Here is a 27,660-nt window from a genome sequence, read left to right as displayed (position 1 = left end):
ATTAATCCAGACAAAATTTAACATTTCTATTACAAATCTTCACATCATGTGGTTCTTTTACATTATGTTCATCATGTTGAAAGCAAAACCACTCAATTTGTAAGTTTTGAGGTAACCTTAGGTGCACAGAACCAAGAGATGGATAACGCTGCTAGGGGCAGAGGTATGCCACAAAGTCACAAACATCACCTCAATAACAAGGGCCACTGCTGTATCAACAGCTTATTGAGTTGGTCAGTGTCCACCAAGGGTCAGCACAGAACTGACTGCTTTCTAGAGCAGCCCAGATCAAGCCCAAACTCAGTGCTCTATTTTAAGACAGCAGGGTAGTTAACTACTCTTTCAATGAGCAACTCCTCTTTTCACAACACGCTAACAAAATGTATCCCAAATGACATCCTTCACACTTTTTATTGTGAGACTTCTTGAAGACCATCCTTGAAAAACAACATTCTCCTTTTAGGTTTTGTTTTCTCATGGTGCCAGACATGGCACAGGTGTACAAATATTACCACCAGAATATTTTCCAAAGAAGGAAGAGAGCACATGAGAGAGCTATGATAAAGGATTACTGCACAGCTGAAGTGCCCACCCTTTCAGAATATCCTTCACGATGTGGAATTTGGAAGAGAAATCTTGCAACCAGCTGGAAACTCCTCTACTTCTCAGAGGAAAGCCACGCTTCCTCCACAAGGAGCAGTATTATCATCACTGGTCCTCAGAGTTCTTGAGCTCTCTTTTGCCAAAAAATGCTGCTAGTGGCTTGAGGGCAATAGAACAGGGCCTCAGGAGGTCTGGCAATCACATCTACTCACCTTTGTTTGTGGGTTTGAAGAAGAAGGGGGCTATTACAGCAATACCACTAGCACCTATGGCTGCTGCGTGTCTTGCCTATGAAAGAGAGAACAGAAAACACCTGAAGGTACATCTGCTTTTTTTTACTTATTACACACATAGTGAAAAGGAATTGTATCATATACACACCAGGTCTTGGGACTCTGGTAGACTTAGTGCTCCCACATGAACGATCACATGATCTAGTCTGCACAAGAACAAATTCAGAAGGTTTTAGTGATGGTGAAAAATATCAGTCTGCCTAAATGAATCAGTTCAGACCAGGAAGCCACAGAACAAGAACTTCACTGGGCTAAATTAAAAGACAGCAGCACCTTTGCCTGCCTGATCCTGCCAAGAGTATTTTCCAGGTTCCAGTCCATCAGTCCTGTTTCTGTGTTTCACCTTTAGATCCACACAGACCGTAAGCCTTCACATCAGTTTATTGCTCACTATCTCCCTCCTACTCCAAAACACCTCCTTCTCTCCACATCTTCTGGCAGCAACTAAGGAGAAGGCAGAGGTAAGTGATAGAAAGACTACAATAGGTGCAGGAGACAGAGACTTGCACTTAGACACATGGCTGAAGATACAGGTTGAGTTCCTTCTTTTGCCGCTGACTTTGCACACTTTACACCACAGCTTCCCCCATACCAAATAATTTAATGAATATATTAAAAGGTTAAGAAATGCTCACAGGGCTTTAAATAGCCCTTTCTTTCCCTCCATCCTTCAGTGTACCGAAGAGGAGCACTCTTACAAGCTCCCCAAGGAGTAGGAATGGATACCAGCTAACTGGCAGCGACAAAAAAGCAGGCTTCTGTGGTAAAGGAGCTGGGGAATAAAGCCCAACAACAAAATACACAAAGGAAAAAAAAAAGCTATCATCAAACGTTTTTTTTCCTGGCTATACATGTCTTAAGCAAGCCTATATAATGACATGAGATTTAGAATTCCCCTGTTTCCTCTCAGCTACTCACTTGTCTTTTCCTTGGCGCACCCATTCTTCTGCCAACTGCTTCCTCTCCTGGATGCTAAGGGACAGGCCTTCTCCTGTGGTGCCATTCACTGTTTCAACACAATACAACACAGTTGCTGAGGCCTGGCCTACAGGCATTGCTTTTCCTGAAGGCAAGTACTGACAATTTTGATTAAATTAAGCAGAATTATATTTCCTCCAATTCATTTTAAGATAACAGTGGTCCGCACCAGCATCTGCAAGGGGATTACAGCGTTATCATTGCTAAATGCTTGCATCCAAAACCTGGGTGTTTCAGCTGCTGAAACTGCTAAACTGTTAAACCTTCTTCCCCCAGCAATGAGACAAGTGCACAAAGGGACAAGCAGCTAGCCAGGTAGAGGGACTGTCATTTCTCCACTCCAAGGAAAAAGTCTGAAATTTGGTGAGTGGAACCATGTATCTGAGGCTAAAGCACCTCTTGAACAGAAGGAAATGTCAGTATGCTCAGTCACAAAACAACAGATTAAACAGACAGCTGAAGTCACTAGCACGCTCCATTTTTCATTCTGCCACTCCAACTGAAATTTCAAACAGAAATCTCAGCACTGGCTTCAGCTTACTAAAGTACACCAGGCTGTGAACAGATGTGGTTTAGCAGATGCTGTATTATCTATCCAGCCACCCCTAAGCCCTGGCAGCAGCCCCTTAGATGGAGGCAGAAGAGAAGGATGAAAGCAGTGACCACTCCGCTATCACCCAGTGCATCAGAGGGCTCCTTAGAGAAGCTCACTTGGCTTTGATGAGCCCATCGGATTCTCTGAAATGCTGAGCGGATGTTATTTAAGTCAGATGATTATATCCTGCTTGGTCAACGGGAAGAATCATTCAATTGAGTCTTGTCTGCCAGCAGAGCATTATCCATTCATTGCTTCATCCAGTCACTGTATGAAGGCAACACTTATTTTACCCCGCACAGAAACGGTGCGTAGGCAAAAGCAGATCTCTTAAGTATTGCTTACACTCTTTCCACTGATGAATATAAACATCACTGATGATCCCATATCCACAGTCCCTCCCATTACAGCTCTTATCAGGCAAGATATCATAGGTTTGCCATACAGGCAAAAGGGACATAACACAGTTTCTGTGGAAAAAAAACAAAACAAAACAAAACAAAACAAAAAACTTACCAAAGATGTTCTTCACATTCTGCTCGCTTACCAGATAATCCACATATTGGCGAATCACTGAAAGATTGACTTGTCTGAAATGAAAGGAACCGCAGCAACCTTAGGAGCCTCAGCAACTGTAAGTCTCTATTCACAGAAATTTTAAACTTAGAGATTCAGTAATCAAAAATAAAGACATGTATTTCTGACGTCTTGGATTTGTACACACACAAATACCCCAAGGTATGACACCTTCAGCATGTGTTACATTCCACAATAAATTAGGCAAACTCAAACCTTTTGGACTGTTAGGGGAACCAAGAGTTCCTTGAGACCACAAATATATTTGTGCACATGCTAGCAAACAATTAAACTATACTTGTAACTGCTTTACACAGACTGTTTAATGGTGTCTGTTGCATGTGTCTTTGACCTCTTTCTCTCTCTCTCTCTCATTAAAAAATGAGGAAAGCAACAGACTTCCCTGACAAACAACGGGAACTGAATTCTAGATTTATTTCCTCTCCAGAGCAAATTTATTTTGTTTATCAGTGTGTAATATTCCTTTGCTGTCTCCATACATTTCTACTCTCCACATACCATGTTGCAATAAATTCAAGTAGTAATAACAAATGAAATCAGAAACAAGTTTCCTTTAAATTAAGGAACTAAGCAGTGATTGCAATGCAAATGAGTTCCCTTACTGTGATAGTACCCTGCTTTACAGTATTTTTCAAAAGTAAAGGCTTATATTCAGAATGTATTAGCAACTCTCAACCTTCTCCCTCAGAAACACAAACAGATCTTGACAAGTCAGAGAAGCTCAGGGTCCTTTCCTGATTCCAAACAAGTCTATCTTGCAACATCAAAACACAGTAAGGACGCATCTGTTTATCATCATTTCTTTGAGGAAGGCAGAATTTCAGCTCTTGATTTGATGTTATTTTTGGAACTGTGCAATCCTTGCAATATTTTCTTCCAGTTTAAACTAATTCTGTGCACACATGTATACACTTATAAGCTTGCATAAGATAGCCAGGGGTAAGAAAAGTGTAAACGGACATCAGATGTAAACAATTATTGCCCAATTCACAAGAGCTCTTCTAATCAGGACTGTGATTTGCCTTAAGTTTGAAAATACTCTATTCATGCGACCTTACTGTGATTTAATTTGCATCTACCAAAACAATAGAAAAGCGGGTGAAAGACCGATCCAAACTCTCCAAACCCTGACCTACAGCACTTGCTGGGGAACAGGAGGACACAGAGGCTAGGGGAACCTGGAGAGCAGTTTCTCACCTAGAAGTTTCCTCCCTCATCAGAGATCTGATTTAAAAACCCACCAGATCTGATCTGTTCCCAGTAAAAAAGGAGGAGAGCGGTGTTTTCAGGGAACAGTCGACAGAGCAATTTGACAACGCTCCACGCCGTGACGCGAGGTAACGCTTACCCATCGGGAGTCATGGGAGTGATGGTAGCTGCCACGAGACCCTCGAGCTTCTTTCCGGGTGTCATTGAGCTGTCTGGAAAAGGAAGAGATAAAAGTGATTCCCACCTTTAAGCTTTCTTTCAACTCACTTCAGTTAACAACAAAACTGGACAGGCAAAGTTCAGAAAAAGTGGACTTCGCGAGGGCATTATTTTGGGCTGAGAACAGCACTTGGAGACAATTTTAACAGCTTGCTGCAGGCGGCACCATCCCAGGAGAGGAACGGGCGCAATAAGTGCTGCTGCAATTTGGACATCTATCTTCCTTCCCGACATACAGATTACGCTCTGCCGCATGCCCGGCACAGAATAAACAGCTCGCAGCGAGCCCACAGCGCCCCGCAGCACAGCGACCCCGCGGGCCGGCGGCCTGCAGCGGGGCGGGCTGAGGGCCGAGCGGGGCCCGCGCCCAGGCCGCCCCCAGAGCCCCCGAGGCCGCTCGGCTCCCCCCGGCTCCCCTCCCCTCCTCTCCCCTCACCTCCCCTCACCTCCCCGGCGGCTCCGCGGCGGCAGTGGGGGGGGCCCCGCTCCGCTCCGCCTCAGCCCGCCCCGCGGCGGGGCCGGGCCTGCCGCCGGGAGGCAGAGGCCGCAGGCTGCACCCCCCCCCCCCCCGAGCTGGGGGCGGCCGGGGCGCGGTGGGGAGATTCGGGGCGGATTTCTTCTGAAATACCAAAGTGCAATCGCATGGCATTCAGCGAGGGGCTGCACTTCGGTCACAACAGCCCCACGCAGCAGCGCAGGGTTGGGGCAGGGAAGTTGCCCGGTAGAAAAGGACGAGGGGGTGGTGGTCAACAGGCGGCTGGCCATGAGCCAGGCGGCCAAGGGGGCCGAGGGCAGCCTGGCTTGTATCAGGAATAGCATGGCCGGCACGGTCGGGAAGCGATTGCCCCTGTGTACTTGGGCAGTGAGCCCGCACCTCGAGCCCTGTGTGCAGTTTTGAGCCCCTCTCTACCAGAAGGACAGAAAACCAGAGTTGGGAGGACTGAGGGAACTGGGGCTGCTTACTCTGGAGCAGAAGAGACCGAGGGAAGACCGCATCGTGCTCTGCAACTCCCTGACAGGAGGCTGCAGTGAGGAGGGTGTCGGTCTCGTGCCATGGCTTAGATTAGATGTGGGGAAGAAACTTCTTCACGGAAGGGGTGGTTAGGCACTGGAACAGGCTGCCCAGGGCAGCGGTGGAGTCGCTTACCCTGGAGTTGCTGAGACATGTCAATGTATCACATGGTGACGTGGTTTAATGGTGGCCTGGGTAGCATTAGGTGATGGTTGGACTCGATCTTATGGGTCTTCTCCAACCTAAATAATTCCACGAGTTATGGCACAGAACAAACAAGCAGAAGACAATGGCTAATGGGCTAATAAAACCGCTGCCCACACACAGCCCATGTGGCTTTTGTTTTCTTCTCCCACATGTGGTTTTGCCAGATGTGTAGCACATGCAGTGCAGCCTGGGCCCCATGGAGAAATGAAGCTCCTGCACAGCACAACACTCCCCATCCTTCCTGGGGAAAATCATCTGGGTTTTCTACACCTGTTTCTCATTCCTAGAGCAGGTGCAGGGAAACATTCTACCTTCAGCATGCACTTCCAGATCTTCCATTATAACGCATTTTCTGACTGTCTAGTATCTACAAAACAATCCCTTGTTGTTGTATGCTCTGGGAGCACATTTTTCATGTAGTCACATAATAATCTCAGAGGTTGGGATTCTGGTATTCCTCCTCCATTCCAAAATATGCACACTGTGGGCTATTCACACTGTGATCACTTTCTCTGGGATTTGGCTTCACTAGCAGGTTCTCACAAAGCACATGTATTTTTCCTTTCTTTGAGGCTCTGAGAAGAGCCTTTCTCATTCTTCCAGACATCCCCTCTTCTCTATGCTCTTTCCATCCATATGGGTAATGTGGAATCTCTTTCTCCAGACTGAACCATCCCAGCTCCATCAGCCTCTCCTTGTAATAGATTCTCCAACTCCATAACCATCTTCAAGGCTCTTCAGGGGATTGGCTCTAGTAAGTCCATGTCCTCCTTGCAACAGAGAAGCCCAGCGCCAGCTGTGTCTCTCCTGTGCTGACCAGAGGGGAAGGATTGCCTCCCCCTCAACCTGCTGGCAAAGCACTGCCTTAATGCAGAGCAGGATACTGCTGGCTCATGTTCAGCTTGTCCAGCAGGACCCCCAAGTCCTCTCCTGCCAAGCTGCTTTCCACCTGGTGAGCCCCCAGCAAGCACTCGGTTGAACTCCATGAGGTTCTTGTCAGCCCAGGTCTCCAGCCTGCCCAGGTCCCTCTGGATGCCCGCACAGCCACCTGGTCTGCCAACCTCTCTTCCCAGCTTTGTGTTTTCATCTGCAGACTTGTTGAGGGTGCTGTCTTACCCATCATCTGGGTCACTACTGAAGAGCTTAAGCAGTATTTGCCCCAGAACAGTATCTCTAGAAAGGTTCAGAGGCAGTTCAGTGCAGCATAGAGACATTTAGAGGAAGTTTTGAAGATTTTTTGAGTATATTAACAGAATTTTAGAGCTACTTAGTGCTGCTGGCAAAACCTGGCCACATAAGCCCAATGCATTGACAGCACATGAAAGTTTTACAATGGGTTGAAGTGGATTTGAGACAGGGAAGAAGATAAAGGATGGTGATTCCTAGGTCCTAGCTAGCACAATTGTATGTTAACAACCCAAAGATAAGGGAACAAAAGACTGTATGAGTAGGTAATGGAACCAGCAAGAACTAGCTTGACTGCTGAAGTCTGTCAAAGACAGGAAGGCCAGAAGATAAGCAGCGAGGAAGACTTCTGGCCTTCAACAAAAGACCACCAGAGTATGCCAGACGACCGACCACCCAAGGACACCAGTACGCACACAAATAAGAGATGGAACCTATGTTAATGATTCTTCGGAGACCTGATGAATATACAAGAGACTTACGGGAAATTAAATGAATATGTATTTGTCCCAATAATATGAGCACACTGCCAGTAACCGCTGGGGCACAAGTTAGGTGGAGCTATCCCCCTTGTGTCCGGCGTGTGTGCACAGCGCCGAATAAACATACCTGCTTTATAACTATTCCAAGGTTGTAGAGTCTGTTTTCCACAATTCAGATTAGACCTGCTTAGAACAGTTTGTAGGAGTTACAGATTGGTCTAGAGGGATTTTAGAGCTGCTTAGTGCACTTCAGAGGAATTTTAGAGCTGCATAAGAGTTTAGAATTGCATAGTAGAGATTTAAAGATATTTTAGGAGTATTTAAAGTTATATTATTGCTGCTTACAGCAAGACACAGGAGCTTTAGTTTAGAGGAGCTCTGGCCGTTTTAGAAGAGATACAGGAGTTTTCAGTTGTTTAGAGTACTTTACAGGAGTTTCTGCACACTTTACAAGACGTTAGAAACATCGAATGGTTTGGGTTGGAAGGGACCTTAAAGCTAGTCCAACCCCCCCACCATGTCAGGGATCTTTCACTAGGTAGGTTTAGAGCTGTTAACAGGTTATAGATGTGTTAGATCAGTTCAGACAGGCTTGGAGCTTCTCCGCACTCATCAGCATGATCGAGTTTTAAAGGCTCAAAGAGAGGTTTTAGCATTGTTTCTCTAAAAAACAGTTTCAAAACTGCAGAAGAGTTTTAGAGCAGTTGCATGGAGATAGGGTTTTGAGACCTATTTTGTGGTATTTTAGTATTGCTCAAAGCAGTGTAAAGGAGCTTAGATGAGATTAGTGCTGTTTTCAGAGTGGTAGAGTGGAGGTTTTGGAGTTTATAGCTGCTCACCCTTGTTTATAGCTGATTCTAAAACCGTGTGAAGAAGTCTAGGCTGGTTTAGAGGTGCTCTAGAGTGTTTTAGAACCGGTTAAATGATTTTTTAAAGTTGTCTGTATCAATTAAGGGGTGTAATACAGCTCTTTAAGAGCCTACATTGCATAGCTCTCTAGTGCTATTTCAGAGGGGTTTAGAGCACCTCAAAACATCTTCAAGCCGTTTTAGAGGTTTTTGGTGGGGTTGTAGAGTCCCAAATGAAATTCAGAGGTTTTCAGATCAATATAGAGGAATTCTAGATAAGATCAGATGAACCTGAAAGCTCCTTGGAGGAAGTTTAGAAGGATGTTAGTGCAGTTCAGAGGACCACAGCACTCTTTAAGGGGCTATTACAGTTCCTCAGAACCTCTTGGAGTGCTTTTGAGGAGTTTTAGAGGAACTTGAGAAGATTTTGAGATCTTTAGAGCTGTTTACAAGAAGTTTTAAGGCATCTTAAAGGTGGTAATAAATCTTTTGAGATATTCAGAGCTATTTAGTGGCTGTTTATAGCTGATTAGAAGAGTTTTAGAGTGGTTTAGAGACCATTTAGAGTTGTGTAAATTACATCTGTTTTGAAGCAATGGCCTCACTGTGGCAATATGGAGGTCCTTACTGCTCCTCAGAGCTGATTAGAGGACTTTTAGAGCAATTTAGAAGTGATATATACTGGTTTAGAGCTGCCTAGAGGGGGTTAAAGTCTTACAGTAATCTTACAGTAGTTTGGGGACATTTTGAGAAATTTTGGAGTTGCCCTAGCCCATTACCTCCCCGGTTCTGAGCTGAGGTCTGTCAGCCCAGAGCCCAGCCCAGGGCTGGGACTGTCTTCCTGCATCTTTCAAAGCCACGGTGACTGTTTCGGACACCCCACACTGCCTCTGTCCCTCTTCCCCAGCCCTTGGGTGAGGGTTTGGTGTTTCAGGGCAGCCTTTGCTTATCTCAGAAGGAATGTAATTAAGAAAATGATGGTAAAGATTATAAGGCTCGCAGATATTTACACTGATAAAGCCCCTTGTAATTACCAGAAGACAAGAAAAAGAATGTGCTTTAGCCAAAGCTGATGTGCAAGTTATTTCACACTGGTTTGAATGACAGCATGGGTTCAGTTCAGCAGTACTATACAACACAGCAGATAATTACTAAACCTCCTCCAGGCACCAGCAAATAACCACCTGCACAGAGTGAGAATTCTCCCTGAAAATGCAAGAGTTTCACTAGGCTGAAACTCACACCCATGCTTTACTTTTCTCTGTCTTGTAAAATCCTGCCATCCCAATGCACCAGTTCAGGGTCCACTACAGAGCAATCAGCAGTGCCAGTGACATGTATGGGAGTACAGCGTCCTAAGGATGATGTTTCCCCTGAGGGAAAGAAGAAAGGAGTTTACTGTGGCCATTTAAAATACTTCCTCTCTTTTATACTCATTTTAAGTGTTTAATTTTTTTTTTTAATATGTAAAAACAAGTTTAGAAAGACTTAAATGGTTGTGGAAATTTATATTCAGGAAAATATAAATTCAGGGGAGAACCCAAAATTTGCATTGTAAATTTTGGGAAAGGCAGAAGAAAGGTTTAGGCTGTCTGCAGCTGCAGCATGCTGTGCAACGACCGGAAAAGTGTCTCCCCAGTTGCCACAGAAATAAGCAGGAAAGTGTTAGCAGTGCCAAAACTCAGAGGATAAGGACACCACCAACAAAAATCAATTGCTATTTTTTCCAAAGCAATTAGAGGAATAAAAGCATGGTTTTATAGATTTAAGCATTTTTTCTCTATGGGAAATAAACGAACATCAGTATCAAAAGCTTATCTAAATTACCCCATAAGGTAATTTCAAGTAGGGTAATTATAAACACATGAGAACCAGAGGGTTTGTGCCAAGAGGCTAAACTTGCCATGTGCCAACATAGCTGATTGACATGTCCATCAAAAGTGCCCCATTATTCAAATCACTGGTTTGCTAAGGTTGGTTAACTACTAAAGCCAAAGGTCATCTAAGTTTCCTCTGGAGTCCGTTAGGGTGGGGTATGTTTTGTTGTTGTCGCTCTGCTAACATTTCCAACATTTGCTACGCTGACTACAATTTACCACTCCTGTCCTTTACTTTTACTGTACCCACACCACAATTCTGTACACCTACACAGTCCTGACATCTGCATTTTCCCATTTCTCAAGCTATCATGTCTGCAGCTTTTTTTGGGCATAATTAAAATAGAGGTTTGCTTCCATTTCTCTTTGAAGCAAATAAATGTATCCAGATACAATTTTCCTTTAAAGACGATATACTTACTCAAGTCTATTTTTAGAACTAATAGGAAGTACGAAAGCCTAAATGATGGCAGAAATTCAAAAAGGTAACACCCATGAAAGTGAAGAAATTCGGTTAAATACCATTTGGCTGCTGATACTCATCTTGTCTTCTGACACTCAGAAATGCATCATCTGAGCAGCTGGCATAATGTCATTATATGTAGAGCATTTACCTTGCTTTCTCTGCTCTGAATCTAAAGGTGCAGAAATTCTGAGCTCTCAGATTTTGAGTTTGAAACTGGTAAGTTGGATATCAGTACTGCCTGGAAGACCACCAGTTTAACTCTTCTGGAATTGAACATAACCTGGAAGATTTTCCTAATTTAGGACTTTCCTAATTTTCCTGACAGATATTCACTCGTGTGTCTGCTGCAGAATATGTTTGGCATGCCAAAGTATTACTAGATGTCAAGAAGAATAAACATTTAATATTACCAGAAACCGTTCAGATATAGATACTAGACAGTATTCGAGTGCAAAGCTTTAGAGGTAGAAAGAACTGTGACTATATAATGGTTCCATGTGTAAACTAAAGGCACTCTTTACAACCAAGATGGTTTGAGGGAGTAAAACTCACCTCTGAACACAAACAACAGTGCCATCTGCTGCAGGAAGCCACATCGGCTTATCTTATAAGGAGAGAGAGACCAGATTCTTAGAGAAAGCATCTCTGGAGGCTTGCATAATCTAAGTTAAAAAAAAAAAAAAAAAAAAAAGGCCCCCAAAAGCTCACCACTTTTTCGCATCTGTTTCAGAGAAAGTGAAAAACAGTATTTTAGGAGAGCATTTATTTAATACTTTCATGCTCTGGGCCTGTTTCCAGCAACTCTGGACATGTTCTCAGGTCCATGGCACTCCAAAGAGAAACCCTGGGATCTCTAGGGCAATTTCTGTATACCTTTATCTTTTTCTCAGACTCTTGGGGCTGTTCCCATCATCACTGACTTCAGCAGTCAGGAGCTTATCCCAGACCCCAAGCAGAGGAGCTGCCAGGTGATCTCACCCCATGCATCGTAAAGATGTGAGAAAGCTGAGAATGAGACGGAGGGGAGGGGAGGGAAGGCCAAACCAGGTGAAGAAGAGAAGGAAGAAGTCACCTTAAAGACTAGAAAGGTGCAGCAAAGAAAGAAAATGCAGAGCCGCTCAGTTCCTGCCCTTAAGGACCAGGCAACAAGCAGTTGCTTGAAGGACTGCTGGAAGATGCAGGTAGAGAAATGAGTCTTGCTGGAGCTGAAAGTGAATGCCTACCTTCGTCCAGAGAGCCTGTCTAGTGTGTGAGAGATAGAGGCTTTGGGCTGCCACCGTGGCTTTTAACTACTTCCTTCTCCTTATGGCTTGAGAGCAGTATTTGTTGTATGGATGGTTGGTGACTTCAAACACTGGACTTCAGGAAGAGGATTAATTTGTGTGGGAAGCTGAACTCACTTCATATCCTTCCAGCACTGAATGGGGACTGCAAGTTTTCTGTGGATTTGGATAATTATTAATGCTGGCTAAAGAAGTTTACTGGCTTAATTGCCTGTGGAGTTCAGCTGATAGCTAGATCCCTAAACAGATCCATATTAAAAATAACCCTTATTTTGGAAAGAATACAAGCGAATAAAGCAGAAAAAGCTTCCAATTTCTCCCTGGGCTCTTTCATGGCAGCCAGAGGGATTAATATAGGATTAATTCTTCAAACCTAGAATGATTCAGAAATGCGACCTTCAGCAAGAAAACCTTGGAAAATGCTAATGCAGCAGTGATCCGGAGTAGCGCTACATGTAGGATGCTTTTTATTTGGACAAAATGAGCCAGTTCCATGCAATCTCTGATGAAGTGAGCTACCAGCAAGGAGTCATTCATTTGGAAAGATTTTAGATTTTGCTCTCATTGAGAGCTGTTGTCTCACGCACACAAACTATCTTGATGTCACCTCTTCAAGGTAGTAGGGAGATGCCTTAGCTTCGTGTGTCCCTTGAAATATACAAAAAGCACATGGACAAAATCCACAGAGGCTTCTCCAGAAAGCAAATGATTACAGGCTGAAGGACAATCAAATGGCAACAAATTGGCATGCTGACATAAAATATGTATGTTACAGCACAAGGGCTAAACAGCAGCTCGGTGGAGTTAGAGAGATTCCACTTCCTTGATTTGCAAGGGATAACATGGAGTCTACTTTAGTACGTTCGACTGCTTCTTAAAAGATGGTAGATTTGTCTTACTTCTATTTCCCTCCTGGAAGTGAAAATAAAAGAATTTGCTAGAAGATTTCTTCTTTCTTTAGAGCAAGAAGTTTATAGAGACTTGGGGTTTAACCCGGCTGGCAGCTCAGAACCGCACAGCCAATTGCTCACCCCCCCACCCCATCGCGCTATGTGGGATGGGGGGAGAATCAAAAAAAAGTGAAAGCCTGTGGGTTGAGATAAAGACAGTTTATTAGGACAGAAAATAATAATAATAGTACTACTAATAATGACATGTACAAAACAAGTGATGCACAATGCAGTTGCTTACCACCCACTGACCGATGCCCAGTCTATCCCTGAGCAGCCAGTCTCCCAGACCCCAGCCAGTCCCCCATATTAATTGTTCAGCATGACCCCATAAGATATGGAATACCCCTTTGGCCAGTTGGGGTCAGCTGTCCTGGGTCTGTCCCCTCCCAGCTCCTGCTGCACCCCCAGCCTGCTCGCTGGCAGGACAGAGCGAGAAGCTGAAAAGTCCTTGGCTTAGTGTAGGCACTGCTCTGCAACAATTAAAACATCAGCGTGGTATCAACATTATTTTTATCCTAAATCCCAAACACAGCACCCTACCAGCTACTAGGAAGAAAAATAACTCTATCCTAGCTGAAACCAGGAAACTTCTTTAGGGAGATGAATTAGCAGAAAGACACAGATTATCTAACCACATGTAAAGACATCTTTGCTGCCCAGACTATTATTTACAGTAAATATAAACATCACATGGTTTACTTCTCTGTTGTGAAGTAGGAGCTCCTGCATCATCTGCTGTTTGCAAAAGCAAATGCAATTTATACCCGAAGATTCTCATTTCTGTTAAACCAGAACCATTACCAAGAGCAAGGTTGATGCTGTGAGCTGCTTAGGCAAAAAAGCAAAATTGCCTGGAGCATGTGCACAGCACACATTCTTCTCTGTCCCTTACATGCTGTTTTTTTCATATTAGAATACAGACTTGTCAGTTATAAGAACATAACTCAAAAATATCATTAAATGTACTGTAGCTTTTTCATGAGCTTCACGTCCAATACCAACACAAGAAGTCAGTGGAAAAGATTCATCTGTTTGTGCAAGCCATGTGTGCCTGCCTCTGCGAATACAGGTGACTTACAATGCTTTGCCTACATCTGACAGCCGCGGTTGTAATGTTGCCATAGAACAGATGTAAGCATTTTTGCTTTACAGCATGTTGTTTAAGGTATTGGTTGGGCTTGTTAATGGTAAGTGTAGGTAGAGTCTATAGAGAAGGAAAATGGAAATCTCAACTGGTTGTATCACAGGCTTGTTCTGATACTTACCCACCACGAGCTGCTAGCCTGAAACGCCGGTACCTAAGTACAAACTCATCAGTGCTCTGCACAGGAGTAGCTGCTCAAAACAGTGCAGTTACAGCTAGAAACTGCAAGCTTCTATAGTGCCTGTGAGCTTGCACTCTCATTTCTGCTTCTTTTGTTTACAACAGTACGAAAAAAATATTGCTTTGTCAGCTAATCTAGAGAATACTAGTCACAACCCCACATCCCATACATACTGCAGCTCCTCCTCCCCAGTTATATACGGTATGGGTGCATATATAGTTATGTACCAAACACACGGCCTCACGCCTGCCCTGCTGTCTCTTACAACTGTTGGCATGTCCTCACAGTGCATATGTGAAAAACAATGGAGTGTTGAAAAACAACCTCTGGGGAAACACTGGTGATTGTTCTCAAACTTCGGGCTACTCCACCAGGAACAGTTGGCTATTTGTTGGGGACAGAAACGTCAGCTGGACACATACATACTGACTGGGGATTTGTTGTGGGCCTCTCCGCTTCAGGAACAAAACAAGAATTCACAGTGGGCTTGTGTTTATCTACATTTTAGTTGCCACCCCCTTTCAAGGCAATACTCCTCCGTACAGAAGATCAAGGTTAACTGTGTTGAGATGGACCAAACTGTGGTGGCAGGGTGTAGGTTTTTTACTGCTTTACTACTACTTCTCTGCTCTGAAGAAAGTAATTACCAGCACACACTTTACAGGAAGAATAGGTGGAGAGAGTAATGTAACAGCTAACCTGACACAAGCAAATGCCGCTGCATGCCTTTAGCTCCGATGCAGTGCCTGCCAAGTAGCAGCTTCTTCTCCAAAACGCCCTGCTGAATTTCCTGTTTGATCCAAACAGAACACAGATGAAACAGAGATAGTTTACTCCATAAAAGTGCTAAACCTGCAGGGAACTGGGTTGTGGCCTTAGCATATTCTAACAGGCTCAACTAGTAAAACCCACTTCACACCAGCCCACTTTTGTGCCATTAGGGAGCAGTTTGCAAGAGCTATTTGGCTTTTTTTTTTTTAATTTCCCTTTCAGAACAGGAGTGTATCAAACAACATTCCACATGAAGCGTTCTCAGAAATCAAACTGCGAAATTCAGTCAGCTTTCCTGTGCTGGTACCTAAATGTGTCTGGAGCTGCAGCTGGTTAAATGAAGAGTCCAGCTTAACTTTGTGTGAAGCACCACAGATTTTCACAATAGCTTTGTACAATCCCTTTGTGTAGATATCCAAGGGCTAAGGGGGCTGATCAGTCTCGAACGCCATTCAAAACAGCCAGTCATTACAGAACACTGTCTGTCTTTCATACCGGGTCAGCAGAAATCTTGTGAGGATGGTCTTAGCTGTTTGCAGCCAGATCTGTACCCACCATTTCACCCCAGGGTTAAAAAGGAAAAGCTTTCATTTTCTAACATCCCTTTGCAATCTGAGCTGGGGGCGTATGACATTATTTTTTGTACATTTCTTTCTCCCGAGAGCACAAAACCTACCGCCGACCCCAACATAAGTAGGCACAGTGCCATGGAAGCTGGTGGAAGTTACACAAGGGTGCGAAACGGTTTATGGAGCCAGATCACACACTGGACCCAATGTTGGCTCGTGGGCTGTAGGTGGGGCTTTCGGCATTTGTGTGGGAGCTCTCCAATGAGACCCAGAGGGGTCAGGCTACAACATCTGGTTTTCATAAGAGCATCTCCCTCCAGTAGGGCTGCGGCATGGGCGGGGTTTGGTCGAACTAAAATAAACACCGACACGCAGCATCTGCTACGTGCAGCCTCAGAAGGACAGACTAATAGTTAAGACGACAGCTTATTCACCAAAACGTAAGTATGTCCACTTTCTTCGCTTTGAAAACATAATTTGCAGCTCTACGGAATATCATATTCTGGCTATGCTTACTTACCACATCATCATAATCTCTGGAGGTGCTTGCAAGGAATTCAAATATAAATATTTGGAGGCTTCTTGGTGTCTTGTTTTCCCCTTTTCACCCCCCAAATAATTGCCTTATGTAACTCAAATATTTCTTACACGCAGCCATGATAGTATTGGCTGCAGTTATAGAAGTTCTGTGAGCAGCAGCTAAGAAGAGGTTTAAGGAGGGGTTGGGATTGGCATGTACAGAAACAAGCCAGCTCATACAGCAGCATGTTGAAGCAGAGGAACATTTACTTCTCTGCTTTCTAAGATACCCAGGGAGCACAAGCCAAGCATGTTTTCTACCAAGGTGTAGCAATGAGAAATAAAGTGTCAGCAAAGCATTATCAAAAATTTTTTTTGAAATGGCAACGGATAAAACATATTCACGCAGTAGGTTTCCATATAGATTGTTCACATTTGCTTCCAATAAAACCATTGGATTCGTGCCTTCTTGCTGTTTGGATGATATGTATATACTATTGACAAAAAGTGTATAAATGTATAACAGTCCATTCCAGTCTTACTGCTGAACTTCATGCGGGCATCTTTCTTCAGGATGGGACAGGGAGGGGGACAGTGCCTGCTTTTACCTGCTGGAATCAGTATCCGGCTACATCGTTCTGACATTCACACCACTACTCCCCAACAACGGAAGGAGTTACTAGAAAACACTTTTCAACATGTGCATGTCTGTGTACTACATAAAGGATTATATGAGAAATCAGTGCCAGCAGGTTGTTTTTTTTTTTTTTTTGACAAAACCTTTTCACCTTCATAGATCCCAAACAGAAAACTGTCTGTAGCCACCTCAAAACCAGGGTACAGAAGGAGATCAGTACTGAACAGCAGTCTGCAGCAGCGTATGGCTGCAGTGAATAGGTACTATTCCAGAATATCTTAAAAGATAACAGGACTATCGTGTTAAAGACAGCATACCCTGAAGACTTTAAAAAATGCTTATCACGGATTGCACGTGGTCCATCTGTTGCGTTAGGTACCACCGTCATTCAGCAAACTGAAACACTCTTGTGGACTTCAAGAACCGACACTGTCAGTAATCTGAGGTGGCATGATTTCACCTTGCCTCTCAGAGCAGTGCTGTATACCTGCCGCTGGAAGTGGGGGATGCTGTCAGTTATAGCACCTTGAATTTAGTATTCATGAAAGCCCGTGAAAAAAGTGGTCACGAGTCACAGAGCAATCAACGGCTTCTTGTGTGGGCAGCTATAAACAGCTGAGGAGGCAGAGAAATGAAAATTAACCCCAAAGCTGCTTCTGCTGCCCAAGAAATACGCAACAAAGTCGTGCTCTGAGAAGACAATGTGCTATGATCTAAGTATCAAGAACCTTGCTGAATTAATGGCATGCTGCCTTTGCAATGTGAGGTGCATGCTAAGGATACTGTAATGTAACAGAAAGCAGAGACTTTCTGTGGATGTAGTTGTGTAGTGCTATCTGCCTGGTGTTGACAAAAATTGTAAACCAAGGCTCCAAATATTTCAAGGTAAGACTTAATGAGCTATCACTATTTCAGTAGTGATTTTGATTATTTTGGGACAGTGAGGGGAAGTTGAGTGTTTCCATGTTTTCAGCATTTTCCTTCCACATGAAGGCTAGCTAAGAAAGCAGCTACATAGTCATAAATAACAAAAATCTCGCCCAGTCATCAGACTCCGGATGGTCTTTAAGAAAGGCATCAACTCCTATGAGATTTCCAATGTTATGTACACCATCACTACTACAGCAGCCACCAACAGTGGTACCTTTTCATCCAGGTGCAAAGTGGTTTAACTGCTCAGGTCCATTTCACTTGCAGGATTATTTCCACCTTCTGTTTTGCAGCCAGGAAATGCCCTCACTTCACAGGGAAGCAAGGCAGCTTACACTGAATGATGAACACTCCAACAGCAGCCTAGCCATGGTTTCATGGTCTTGTTTCTCTGTCCCCTCGTGGCTAAAAAGATTTCATGTCTTTTTGTTGAAACCCTAAGGATAAGGGGTAGAAGCCAAGCCCTTCACAATTTCAGGGACAATTACCTTTCAGAAGCTGTCTGGTCTTTGCCTGAACTTAATCAGTCACTTCGGTGCATGTGTTACTGATAGGTTGGAGACCAGAGGCTGAGGAAAACCTCTTAAATTTGGCAGAAAAGTCCTAGTGTTTTCTCATACCCCATTTATACTGCATTGACTGGAGAGGCCAATGAACTGTGTCTGCCTTTCAGCTCCACCAAGATGATCAAATCCTTCAAGCAAACATTTCTGTCCCTGGATCTGCAGTCCCCTCGGTGGAACCCAGCAGAGACAACGGTAACTCCTAAAGGCCAGGAGAACAGAGTTCTCCATTGTTGGGGTGGATTTAGGATTCTCAGTCTGAGAACGAGCATGAAGGAAGTGTTCCTACTCTGTTCATGCCTAACTGCAAAGGGGGCAACAAGCACACCTACTCCTAAGCTCTGAAGAGCTCCGTCTAAGGCAGAACAGCACAGTTTTGCAATGGAAGAGTCAGTTTGACCCTGGGGGTATGCCTGTAACTGCAGCTACCAAGCTGCCTGGGGTTATTTAATCACAATCCTTCCAGGCTGATTTGGCAAGAGTAGCCATTTGTGTCATCGTTAGTATTCATCTTGTGGTTACTGTGACTTTTGCTACCTTCCAGGCAAAGGATTACGAACTGCGCCAGTATGAAACAGCTAAATGGGTCAGCACAGTCATCAGAGGAGAGACCCAGAAAGAAGCATTGCGCCAGGGCTTCTGGAAACTCTTCCACTACATCCAAGGGAAGAATGAGAAAGGTAGAACATGCTGGTTTTGAACTGCTAGAAGCACAAACGAGATGATGCCAAGTAGCTTAAGGCAGTAGATAACCTCGGACACACAGAAGGCTTTTCCTAGTCTAACCTAGTCTATCCACCTGCCTACACTAGGCCATCCCACCTCTTCCCAGGTCCCTCAGGGCTAGGTGTAACAGGAAGAGCAAGAGAGAAGCTGAAGCCTCTGTTCCGAGGACCACATAGGATTGAAGGAGCTGCAGCCTGAACAGTGAGAAAAGTCAGTGAGGAGTTGCTCTACAGTTAGAAAGGAAAGCAGAACACGGCAGTACATTCCTTTGCATCAATGTGCAAAAGAGCAGTAATGCTGGGAAGCTGCTTTAGCATGTGCTTTTAGGCAGCCTGCAATGCTCCTTCGAGTTGCATTCAGACACTGCCTTTGCTTTCAGCTTATTACACTTTCTATCCTCCTTTAGAGATGAAGATTGATATGACTGTGCCAGTGACATGTCTGGTAAAGCACGTTTGTGCAGACTTCAAGGTCTCTTTCTTTGTGCCATTTGAACATCAGGACTCCCCCCCCCAGCCCACGGACTCAGATGTGTTTATTGAGGAGCGGAAGACAGCAGCTGTCTTTGTCCGGTAAGCTCACAAAGGGTTGGGGTTCACCTAGCAGGTCTGCACTATTCTTACTTGCATCTGATTTTTAACTGTGTATTTACAAACTGTTATTTAGAGCCTAGAGTTCAGATGCAGAAGTCATTCACCCTGACAACTAGTTATGTGCCATTTAATAACTACAAACTGCACGAGAACTGCTCAAATACTGCATTGCTTCCCAACCCTGTCATCTCTTTGGCAACACAAAGCAGGGAACAGATATTTTGACCTTCTACAAATTGGATAAAATCCCCCCCATTTTTATTTATTTATTTTTTTATTTCAACCAGGTCCTTCAGTGGATTTGCCTCAACAGAGAAATATGCTGAGGAAGCTGAAGTCTTGGCCAAAATCTTAAGAAACAGAGGCCAAGCATTCCATGAAGATTTCTTCTACACTGCAGGCTATGACAGTCCCTTCAAACTCTTCAACAGGCACAATGAAGTGTGGTATTTTAAGAAGTAATGCAGGGGAAGAATAAATACAGGGGGAGAATACTAAGAGGCTACTAACCAGTTCTGAATGAAAAAAGACCTTATTAATGGCTTTTGCTTTAGTGCAGAAGAGATTTAATTTGCACATGAACACAGGAACATCTCTAATTCACTTTCTCTAGGATGAAAAACTGTTCTGCCTAAGAAGATTTCAGTTCTTTCTACAAAGATGTAATTGAAGTTTAAGTAGCTCACACAAGCTGGATTGTGAGGCAGATGAAACTTAATTTTTTTCCTCTTACTGAAAAACTCTTGGTAGCACTAATTATCTGAAAACATTCCTGCAGAAGTGTTTGTATGTCTGATTTTACTTCTTGTTGGAATTGCCACAGCAATAGTTCAAGTGTTATGGAGAGTAAGTTCTTCATAAAGCTTTTCCCCTATTGATATCACACCTGAAACACCACAGAAATATGGGGGAAGTACATTAAATCTTTTTTTTTTTAAAAGAAACCCAGCACTAATTAGCTTTGGGAAAAAGCAATTCCTTAGCAGGCTCCAGTGCCACCTAAGCGTTTATATTTAATAGAATTATAAAAATCTCCCTCCTCTGCTTATAGCTGTCTCATGGAGGCTGGATGCTATCTTGCTCCAGAATAATTATACTCAATCCAGTGGAAGCATGTCAGAATACAAGCTGTATACTTATTCTGTGAAAATCTGTTGTTGCTCCATTACAGACTGTCTCTATACTGCTTCCATAGTTGGTATTTTTGAGCAGTATTTTATCTTTTGGAATTACCTGACTAAAAAGCTCTTAAGAGAAGTTGCATCAGCCACTGTGGGTCTTGGAATGAGCTAATATCAGCACTTCAGCAGGCTTCAGTCTGAACAAAAAAGCAAAGCCCTCCAAGTAGCTGCAGTCCAATAAAACACCAGATTTTCTTTAAACTACTGAAATTAGCATAATTAAGTCATGTACTACCAGACATACCAGTTTAGAACCAAATATGCAAATCATGTTTAGCTCCCACCTATAAAACACTAATTGTACTTTTTTGTAGCTTTGCCTAAATCTACATAGTGCTCACGTCAACTCCAGCCTGCTCTAACACTGGCAATAGCTACACACCCTCTACAGTAAAGGACACTTGCAGGACTAGCATTACCTTAAACTACTTTGCTCCCTGCCCTAAAGTCAAGGATTTGAAGCTTTTACAGAATAGCCTAGAGCTAGTTTACAGCAAGCTCGTCTAGTCAGAAAGCAGTTCACAACAACAGGCAGAGTTTACAAAATTTTATTGGCTCCAATCAGTGTATGAGGCAAATGTTACCACCGCAAAGTCTTGGTTTTCTAATGCTGTTCATGCAAGTGTAGCTGATTATTCTGGGATCTTCCACCTATTAAGTACAGTATAAGAACCATTATAAGGCACCAAACTAGCACAAGAAGCTGACTGGAACAGCTCAGACCTTAGATTTTCATCTCTGTTCAGTGAGAGAGTTCAAGCTAAGGTTTTAATCATCATTTGTTCCAGCAAGTAAGTTTTATTACTACAGTTACACTCACCTTTCTCATTCCTCGTATTAGTTTCAAAGTTGCTTCCTCACCTGAAGAAAGAAAATGCAGTGAACACACAGTAGCACAACTACTAGAAGTTCCTCTCAGCAGTTGTGTAGCCTCAGAAAGAATGGAACGGAAGTGGTAATATCACAGTAACTCATCTGGCAGAATCAAGTTTCATCAGTGGCTACAAAAACTCCCCAAGTTTAAGAAAAAAATCTGCTGTGTGATCTTACCCAGTGAGGCAGCAGACAATAGTTCTTTCCTAAGGAAGAGAGAAAATTGTTTCAGAATAAGGTATCACTATATGCAACTTTATAGATCTATGAAATTCTATACAAATTAATTTTAACCTATAACAAGGCTGCATTTTGGCCACCAACTGACAGCTTCAATATGTAACATTCAAATAGAATATAAAAACTTCAATCTTAATTGAATTGGCAATACAGAATTACTAACATCGGAAGAACCACAAAAAAGTAGTTGGTTATATTTGCTTTATGATTATGATACTGTCCCTCCCCAGAGAGAGATTCTGTTGGAATGAGTTATGATACCTAAAACACAAGTCCCATAAAGGACAGGTTTTTGAGATGAGCTTAAATAGGTAACTTATTGTGGGTGAGAATGGGTCTAGTCAAGAAAACTTTGTACAGTCTACAACTTCAACTTGATCCTGAATATGTGTACACTGAACAAAACCACAACTGTCACCACTCAAGTGATTTTTGCTAACTACAGTATATCAGATTGTGTTTTTTTTATTTCAGGAGTGCAGCAGCGTTACAGTCAGTTCATAAAACAGCCAGATACATCAGAGTTATGATGGGAGTTGTATGCTTGCTGCTGTAAAGCACTCTGCTGTATTACATTATCAACAGTGTATTGGTTTAAGTAGTTTCCACCAATTCATTTTTACTATTTCCCCTGTGTGAAGACAAAAGAATAAAAAGTTTTAGTCATGGAGGCCACATCTTTTGTTCATACAAACTGAACTCTACATTACGTTTGTCAGTGACCATAGTTTAGGAATTGTCAGGGTACCAAAGCTGCCAGAAAAACTCTTATAGTGAAGTTCATTCTTGCTCCATGCACATCATTTTTATTCCCACAATAGCTGGGAGTGGTAGACTCACAATAAAAGAAACATATCTGATTATGTACTAATGTTATGCACTTAACATAGCAGAAATATTCCAGAAATTACTGGACCACCATGATCAATAAAATGTTCTATTTTACACTTACCTCAAAGAAGCAAAATCTTGGTTCTCACATACTCCTTCCTTCTCAGCTTCACTCTGTAACAAGTGCATTTTTATTAACACTCTACTTGGCCATGCTTCAAGAGTTAGTCTGAATGCGCGTACTGTTTCAGATCAAGAGTCCTCCTCAGTATTTTTCAGAGAGATTCCCATTGCTTAGAATTAATCATCACAAACAGTACATGCTTAGAGTAGCTTAACATCCCCATCTTCACTCAAATCACATAAAAACTCTCATCTTGCCTTTGAGACAAGGAATTTACCAGATTACTCCAACTACAAGATCAGTACTACTGTCTGCCAAAGCCCACTGCATATATTAAACAGCAAATAGGCGTACTATTTTCAATCAGCAGAAGAGTCATTGATGCAAGCTCTGCACTGCTGGGTAAAGGCATGTTCTTTCTGATCAACTAGGAAAGTCAAGTAATGCAAAGCAGTCACATTTCAATTGGTCTACACTATTTCTTTCCAGTTCAGAAAGCAGTTAACATTTCAGTACAAAATGTATCTTATGGCAATTGAGAAGCAAACAGCTTACCAAATGTCTGTCACAGAGTATCTGGCAGTTCTTCCATTCTCAAACTACAATAAACACCAGAAAATAAAAGTTTCAGTGCAATGCTAATGTTATAATACAACTATCAGACTTTCACAAACTTCCATTCTTGTTGCAATCATCACCACCTCTTTGCAGTCTTTGGTGGTTCCACACACAGGTTGAAGCTACTTACTGGTGCTCACAAATGCCCTCAGACTAGCATCTGTCATTCAGCTGATGGCAGCCAGAAGCACTCATGTTAAACCAAGACCACCCCAGAAAACAAGCCAGGTAAGCTATCTCAAAGCATTCTGCTCTAGGAGACATGCTAAATTACAGTCCACATCAGTGGCATTTTATACTGACTGCACATCAACACCCTCCCCCACCAGGCCTTTAAGTTTTTCCTCCTTATCCCTTGCCACACAATTCCCTCCCACTTCCAATTATTAGTACTATTGCCACCATTTTTATGGCTACTGTCAGTTACAGGGTCTTTCAGTGAAGAGCAGTCTACATTAGTAGTTTCAGGTCAGACATTTGACAACATCATTACAACCCTGTAAGACATGCCATGCCTGTCTGCACAGTTACCATATTTAAAGAGTTCTCAAATAATTTCAGTCTTCCACATGAGATTCAGTCCCCAACACCTTGGTAAGTGAAGTCTGCTGGCTGCTAATAACTTGTGAAAATCCTGAAGGAGCCTATGTAAACAGGCACCAAGAAGTGGCACTACAATTAGAGGCCAGCACCTAGCAGCTTCCCCATCCCACAGCACAGCTAAGAGCAGTAATACAAATTCACTGGCAACTTACCTTTGCCTGGAGCACGACCAGCTGGTACCACCTCACAGCTCTACCACAACAGCACTAGAAAAAAACAAACACAGAATCAGGACAGCACATAAACAGACACGAGAATGAAATCCAGTCAGATGCCCGAAATCAGATAGAGCTAATTGCAGACCTCCACAATTGAAGTCAGTGTGTTCGCATTTCATCATACAGGCAGCTTATACTGTCAGTCTGTGGACTGCTAACTGCTTTAGGAAGAAGGCAAACAGTGCAATCAGAGCAACTTCAGGAGCTCACAGATGCACTAAGTTTAGCAAAACCAGTCTGCCAAGTCTGGGTCTTATCCAGCAGTTCTTCCCCTAAGCATCCTCCTGGTTTGGCTGAAATGCAAGCAGACAACACCACCCCCTCTGCCCACACCAGCCAAATACTTCACTTCACATGCATATTCTAGGCTTCCTATGCTAAGAAACTTGCAAAGTTAAAACAAGTACTTACATCATGACAAGAAACAATTCGGGAGCCTGCAAAGGAAAAGTCACTGTTAGTTGTGGTCCAGGAGGAAGTTTCAGCATAACAACAGCTCCATCAAAGGCTGTATCAGTGTTTAGTCAAGTTTTATCCTCATTGGGATCAGAGACCTGATTCAACATCATGTACAGCAAACTGCAACACTCCCAGCCCCTTCCACAAGGGGGCCCAAACCGATCTCCCTGCTCTCAACATGCAACATCACTGCTGAGACTGCAGAAAGCACCACACCTCCGAGCTGGGAACACACAGACCTGTAAACATTCAGGCTGGTCTAACCAGGAAAAGCATTTTGGATACTGAACTCATGGCACTGCTACATTTATGTTTAGGAAATTACATTTATTTGCAGGAATGTTCTGGGGAATTTTAACCCTCCAAAATAATTACTTCATACTTCTATTGGGAAGCATAAGGCACACTTAGGGCAGTTTTATCTTTGCTTCATGTTTTCCAGGAACAGAATGGATTTGCAGACTCGTCTATAAACACAAGTTCCCAGGCTCAAATGCAGCCCAGTAGCTGACCTATTATTTCACAAGTGCAGCACAGCCAAACATAGCATCCAACTAAAATATCTTCAACTACCTTCAGTTAGAAGAATCTTGTCTTGCCAACATCCCTGACAGGTGAAAGCTTCTCACACCAGGCACAGGCATCCTGTCTCTGTCCAGGGCACACTGCAAAGCAACACTTACAGGACTTAGAGCACAAACACCAGATGAACCAAGAGTTTTCATTACCAAACCCTATTCATCCTACTACATTTTTTAAACATTTTTCCCCTTTCCTGATCTTCTGAGAGAGACTGACAAAATGCAACAAAGGGTAGTGTTTCACTGTAACCTTTCCATTTCAGTTGTCTGTCAGACTTATCCTAAGGTACAGGAGGCTGCATCAGATAGGAGCGAAAGACTGAACAAGTGATCACCACTGATCATCTGCTGAACTATGTTGTCATCATACGCAGCCTTGTCATGGACAGAAAGCTAGTTTTCACAGAAGCTGGCAATATCGTATTTACCTTGCATAGCTTGTAGCTGCTTCTCCCAGTGCCTGCAACAAGAGAAAAATCAGACCCCCTCAGCTTTCTTGGTCAAGTCTAGGATTTCCAAGCAATATACCACAGCAGCAAGATACATCAGATAGGAGCGAAAGACAAAACTCTGTTCATCACAATAAACTCTGCTGAACTATGTTATCATCAGTGTATCTGCTTTGGAGTAATAGTATTGAGCAATCTCCTGTGATAGCTTTGAAAAACAGAATTCCCCAAATAAATTTAAAGAAATATTCAGGAGTCTTTTGAATACTATGAAGCATCAATTACTTCTGTGCGTTAGTGAAAATTAACCCCAAAACTTCTCTTCCATTTTACACACCCCACTGCCATGTTTCAGCAGCTCCATTGAGGAAACCTCAGCAGACTCCATGAAGATCCTTACCAGGTGATCTTTTTTCTGTAAGTGCATGATTCAAGTCCTGAAAGAAAAAAAGCTCATGAGAAGTTTATCTAAAGGCAGAATATCAAGGTGAATTCTAAGCTGTTGTGCCTCAGATGGAAATCATGGTGGTATGAGCTCTCATCATTATCTTGGTCAAGAGTAGCAAACTATTTCGAGTCATCATTGTGGCACAAGAGGGAAAACTTAGCATAGGGAACACAGTTTGCCTGCTTGTCATTAAAATAAGCGTGCTCTAGACAAACAGCAAATCCTTAAACACCCTTTTATGTTCAATTTTCAGATTTATTTTTACCTTGTGAAGTAGTATCAAGTCTTCATATTGAGCAGCAGACCTAGAGGAAACAGGATAGTTTGAGATGTGTGTAGAACTAGGTGCAGTATCTCTGACAGTGACACTGATAACAGAAAAAAGCCTCAGTGCAGAGTTTTCAGAAATTACTTCTGTCCACTACTCTAATATCTGAAAACATCACAGGCTCTCCAATTTAGTTATCAATCCTGATAGCTACAGGCACTTTTCTCCCATCTTGTGTATGATGAAATAGCAGTAACAAAGGAAATAAAGGTATCCAGTGTACTCCTGTAGTCTGACTAGAGGCTGCAATAGTGTTTTTGAACAGAAGCCTCACATCCACTCCTCAGCAGGAAGAACATATGACTCTTCCCAGTAGAATGAAAACCGCTCAGAGACACCACAGTCAACTGCTGCATTACAAACACTGGTCCTGCAACTTTCTTAGACACAGGAGTACCCCAAGCTAGTGACTCAAGTACACCTACACAACACAGTTTATTTCTCAAATTAAAGTCTGTATTTCAGAAGCTGTACTTACCTTTTGTGAAGCCACTGAAGAGGCAAGAGTATACGTGATGCATCTTACACTGAAATCAAAAGAACAGGCATTAGCTTTTCTTAAGAAACTAGTAGCCACACGTTCCCTTCAAAATGCTTAAATAAAATTCAAAGCAAAGCCCTGAACTTTACAGTAGAAGCCTTCCCTGATGCAACAGAGACAAGCCTGCAAAAGTAATTTCTAATCCCATTTTTTAATCTGGGCAAAAACTACAGAACCACTTTTTTTTCCTTTAACTTTTACCCTTTTTTCCAGCCCCCATTGCAGTGCACACCCAGCCAGCCCTGTAGCCGCGAGCTGCCCTCGGTGCCCAGCGCAGAGCCCACGGGGCCTCAGCCCCAGCGCCCCGCTCCGTGCCCAGCTCAGCTGTGTTGGCATTCATCAGCCGCTCAGATGTCCCTACCAACACGGTTCTCATCATGCGCAGGCACGCGGAAGGCTGAGGGGTAACCCTTCGCCACCCCCCACCCCGGCACCAGGCCCGGCCCCTCAGGGCGCACCCCGAGGCCTAGGCCGCGCGGCCCCAATCCGCCTCCATCCTCCTCCGCCAGCGCCCGCCGCGGATCCCCCGCGCCCCGCCGCGCCTCCACACCGCCCGCCGGTCCCGCCAGAGGGGCGGTGAGGGCACAACGCACCGCGCCGCGGGGCCGCGCCGCGAACGACGCCGAACGACCGGGCCGCTCCGCTGCCGCGCCTCGCTTCGAAAGGCCGCCCGCCCGCCGCGCGCCCCTTATATAGCCGCGCGGCGGTGACGTCATCGCGCCGAGC

The 27,660-nt window shown here is 43.6% G+C and overlaps 2 protein-coding genes and 10 non-coding genes across 26 annotated transcripts in view; 1 reads left to right on the top strand and 11 right to left on the bottom strand.

The window, feature by feature from the left end:
* NPL (N-acetylneuraminate pyruvate lyase) overlaps positions 1-27,659 on the bottom strand; it is a 33,091-nt gene extending 5,432 nt beyond the window's left edge. The window contains exons 1-19 of one of the 14 annotated variants that reach the window (XM_067001802.1): positions 27,528-27,659; positions 26,872-26,920; positions 26,331-26,370; positions 26,018-26,054; positions 25,597-25,628; positions 25,161-25,252; positions 24,540-24,565; positions 24,214-24,286; positions 24,063-24,116; positions 23,245-23,288; positions 22,687-22,739; positions 21,672-21,700; positions 21,442-21,482; positions 14,832-14,922; positions 4,415-4,487; positions 2,986-3,059; positions 1,815-1,902; positions 985-1,042; positions 816-891 (exon numbers count right to left, since the gene is read on the bottom strand). In XM_067001802.1, coding sequence (XP_066857903.1) covers positions 816-891; positions 985-1,042; positions 1,815-1,902; positions 2,986-3,059; positions 4,415-4,487; positions 14,832-14,922; positions 21,442-21,450 — 469 coding nt within the window. In that variant the 5' untranslated portion in view covers positions 21,451-21,482; positions 21,672-21,700; positions 22,687-22,739; ... (8 more) ...; positions 26,872-26,920; positions 27,528-27,659. The other 13 variants (XM_067001801.1, XM_067001798.1, XM_067001800.1 and 10 more) reach the window with 13 other exon arrangements.
* HEBP2 (heme binding protein 2) lies at positions 15,617-22,381 on the top strand. Of its 2 annotated transcripts, none has more exons than XM_067001815.1 (5): positions 15,617-15,916; positions 18,232-18,316; positions 18,666-18,801; positions 19,254-19,419; positions 19,728-22,381. In XM_067001815.1, exons 2-5 carry the CDS (start codon positions 18,242-18,244, stop codon positions 19,900-19,902), a joined length of 552 nt encoding a protein of 183 aa, XP_066857916.1. In that variant the 5' UTR covers positions 15,617-15,916; positions 18,232-18,241; the 3' UTR covers positions 19,903-22,381. The 2 variants fall into 2 exon arrangements, with proteins under 2 accessions (XP_066857916.1, XP_013046897.1); XM_013191443.3 differs by having other exon boundaries at positions 15,725-15,912.
* On the bottom strand, positions 21,330-21,408 carry LOC125183959 (small nucleolar RNA SNORD81). The gene has a single exon (XR_007166853.1). It is a non-coding gene; the product is annotated as a small nucleolar RNA SNORD81 (small nucleolar RNA).
* On the bottom strand, positions 21,550-21,624 carry LOC125183961 (small nucleolar RNA SNORD47). The gene has a single exon (XR_007166855.1). It is a non-coding gene; the product is annotated as a small nucleolar RNA SNORD47 (small nucleolar RNA).
* LOC125183960 (small nucleolar RNA SNORD79) lies at positions 22,806-22,884 on the bottom strand. The gene has a single exon (XR_007166854.1). It is a non-coding gene; the product is annotated as a small nucleolar RNA SNORD79 (small nucleolar RNA).
* On the bottom strand, positions 23,739-23,802 carry LOC125183957 (small nucleolar RNA SNORD78). Its single transcript, XR_007166851.1, has one exon. It is a non-coding gene; the product is annotated as a small nucleolar RNA SNORD78 (small nucleolar RNA).
* LOC125183953 (small nucleolar RNA SNORD44) lies at positions 24,190-24,255 on the bottom strand. Its single transcript, XR_007166847.1, has one exon. It is a non-coding gene; the product is annotated as a small nucleolar RNA SNORD44 (small nucleolar RNA).
* LOC125183955 (small nucleolar RNA snR60/Z15/Z230/Z193/J17) lies at positions 25,462-25,545 on the bottom strand. The gene has a single exon (XR_007166849.2). It is a non-coding gene; the product is annotated as a small nucleolar RNA snR60/Z15/Z230/Z193/J17 (small nucleolar RNA).
* Positions 25,706-25,788, bottom strand: LOC125183954 (small nucleolar RNA snR60/Z15/Z230/Z193/J17). Its single transcript, XR_007166848.2, has one exon. It is a non-coding gene; the product is annotated as a small nucleolar RNA snR60/Z15/Z230/Z193/J17 (small nucleolar RNA).
* Positions 26,123-26,208, bottom strand: LOC125183952 (small nucleolar RNA SNORD24). Its single transcript, XR_007166846.1, has one exon. It is a non-coding gene; the product is annotated as a small nucleolar RNA SNORD24 (small nucleolar RNA).
* LOC125183958 (small nucleolar RNA SNORD75) lies at positions 26,449-26,516 on the bottom strand. The gene has a single exon (XR_007166852.1). It is a non-coding gene; the product is annotated as a small nucleolar RNA SNORD75 (small nucleolar RNA).
* LOC125183962 (small nucleolar RNA SNORD74) lies at positions 27,246-27,323 on the bottom strand. Its single transcript, XR_007166856.1, has one exon. It is a non-coding gene; the product is annotated as a small nucleolar RNA SNORD74 (small nucleolar RNA).
* Position 27,660: the final 1 nt, after the last annotated feature.

Source organism: Anser cygnoides, chromosome 8, assembly GCF_040182565.1.
Source record: "Anser cygnoides isolate HZ-2024a breed goose chromosome 8, Taihu_goose_T2T_genome, whole genome shotgun sequence".
Lineage (NCBI taxonomy): Eukaryota > Metazoa > Chordata > Aves > Anseriformes > Anatidae > Anser > Anser cygnoides.
The sequence above is the reverse complement of the archived record's forward strand: the minus strand, read 5'-3'. Positions and strand labels throughout refer to the sequence as shown.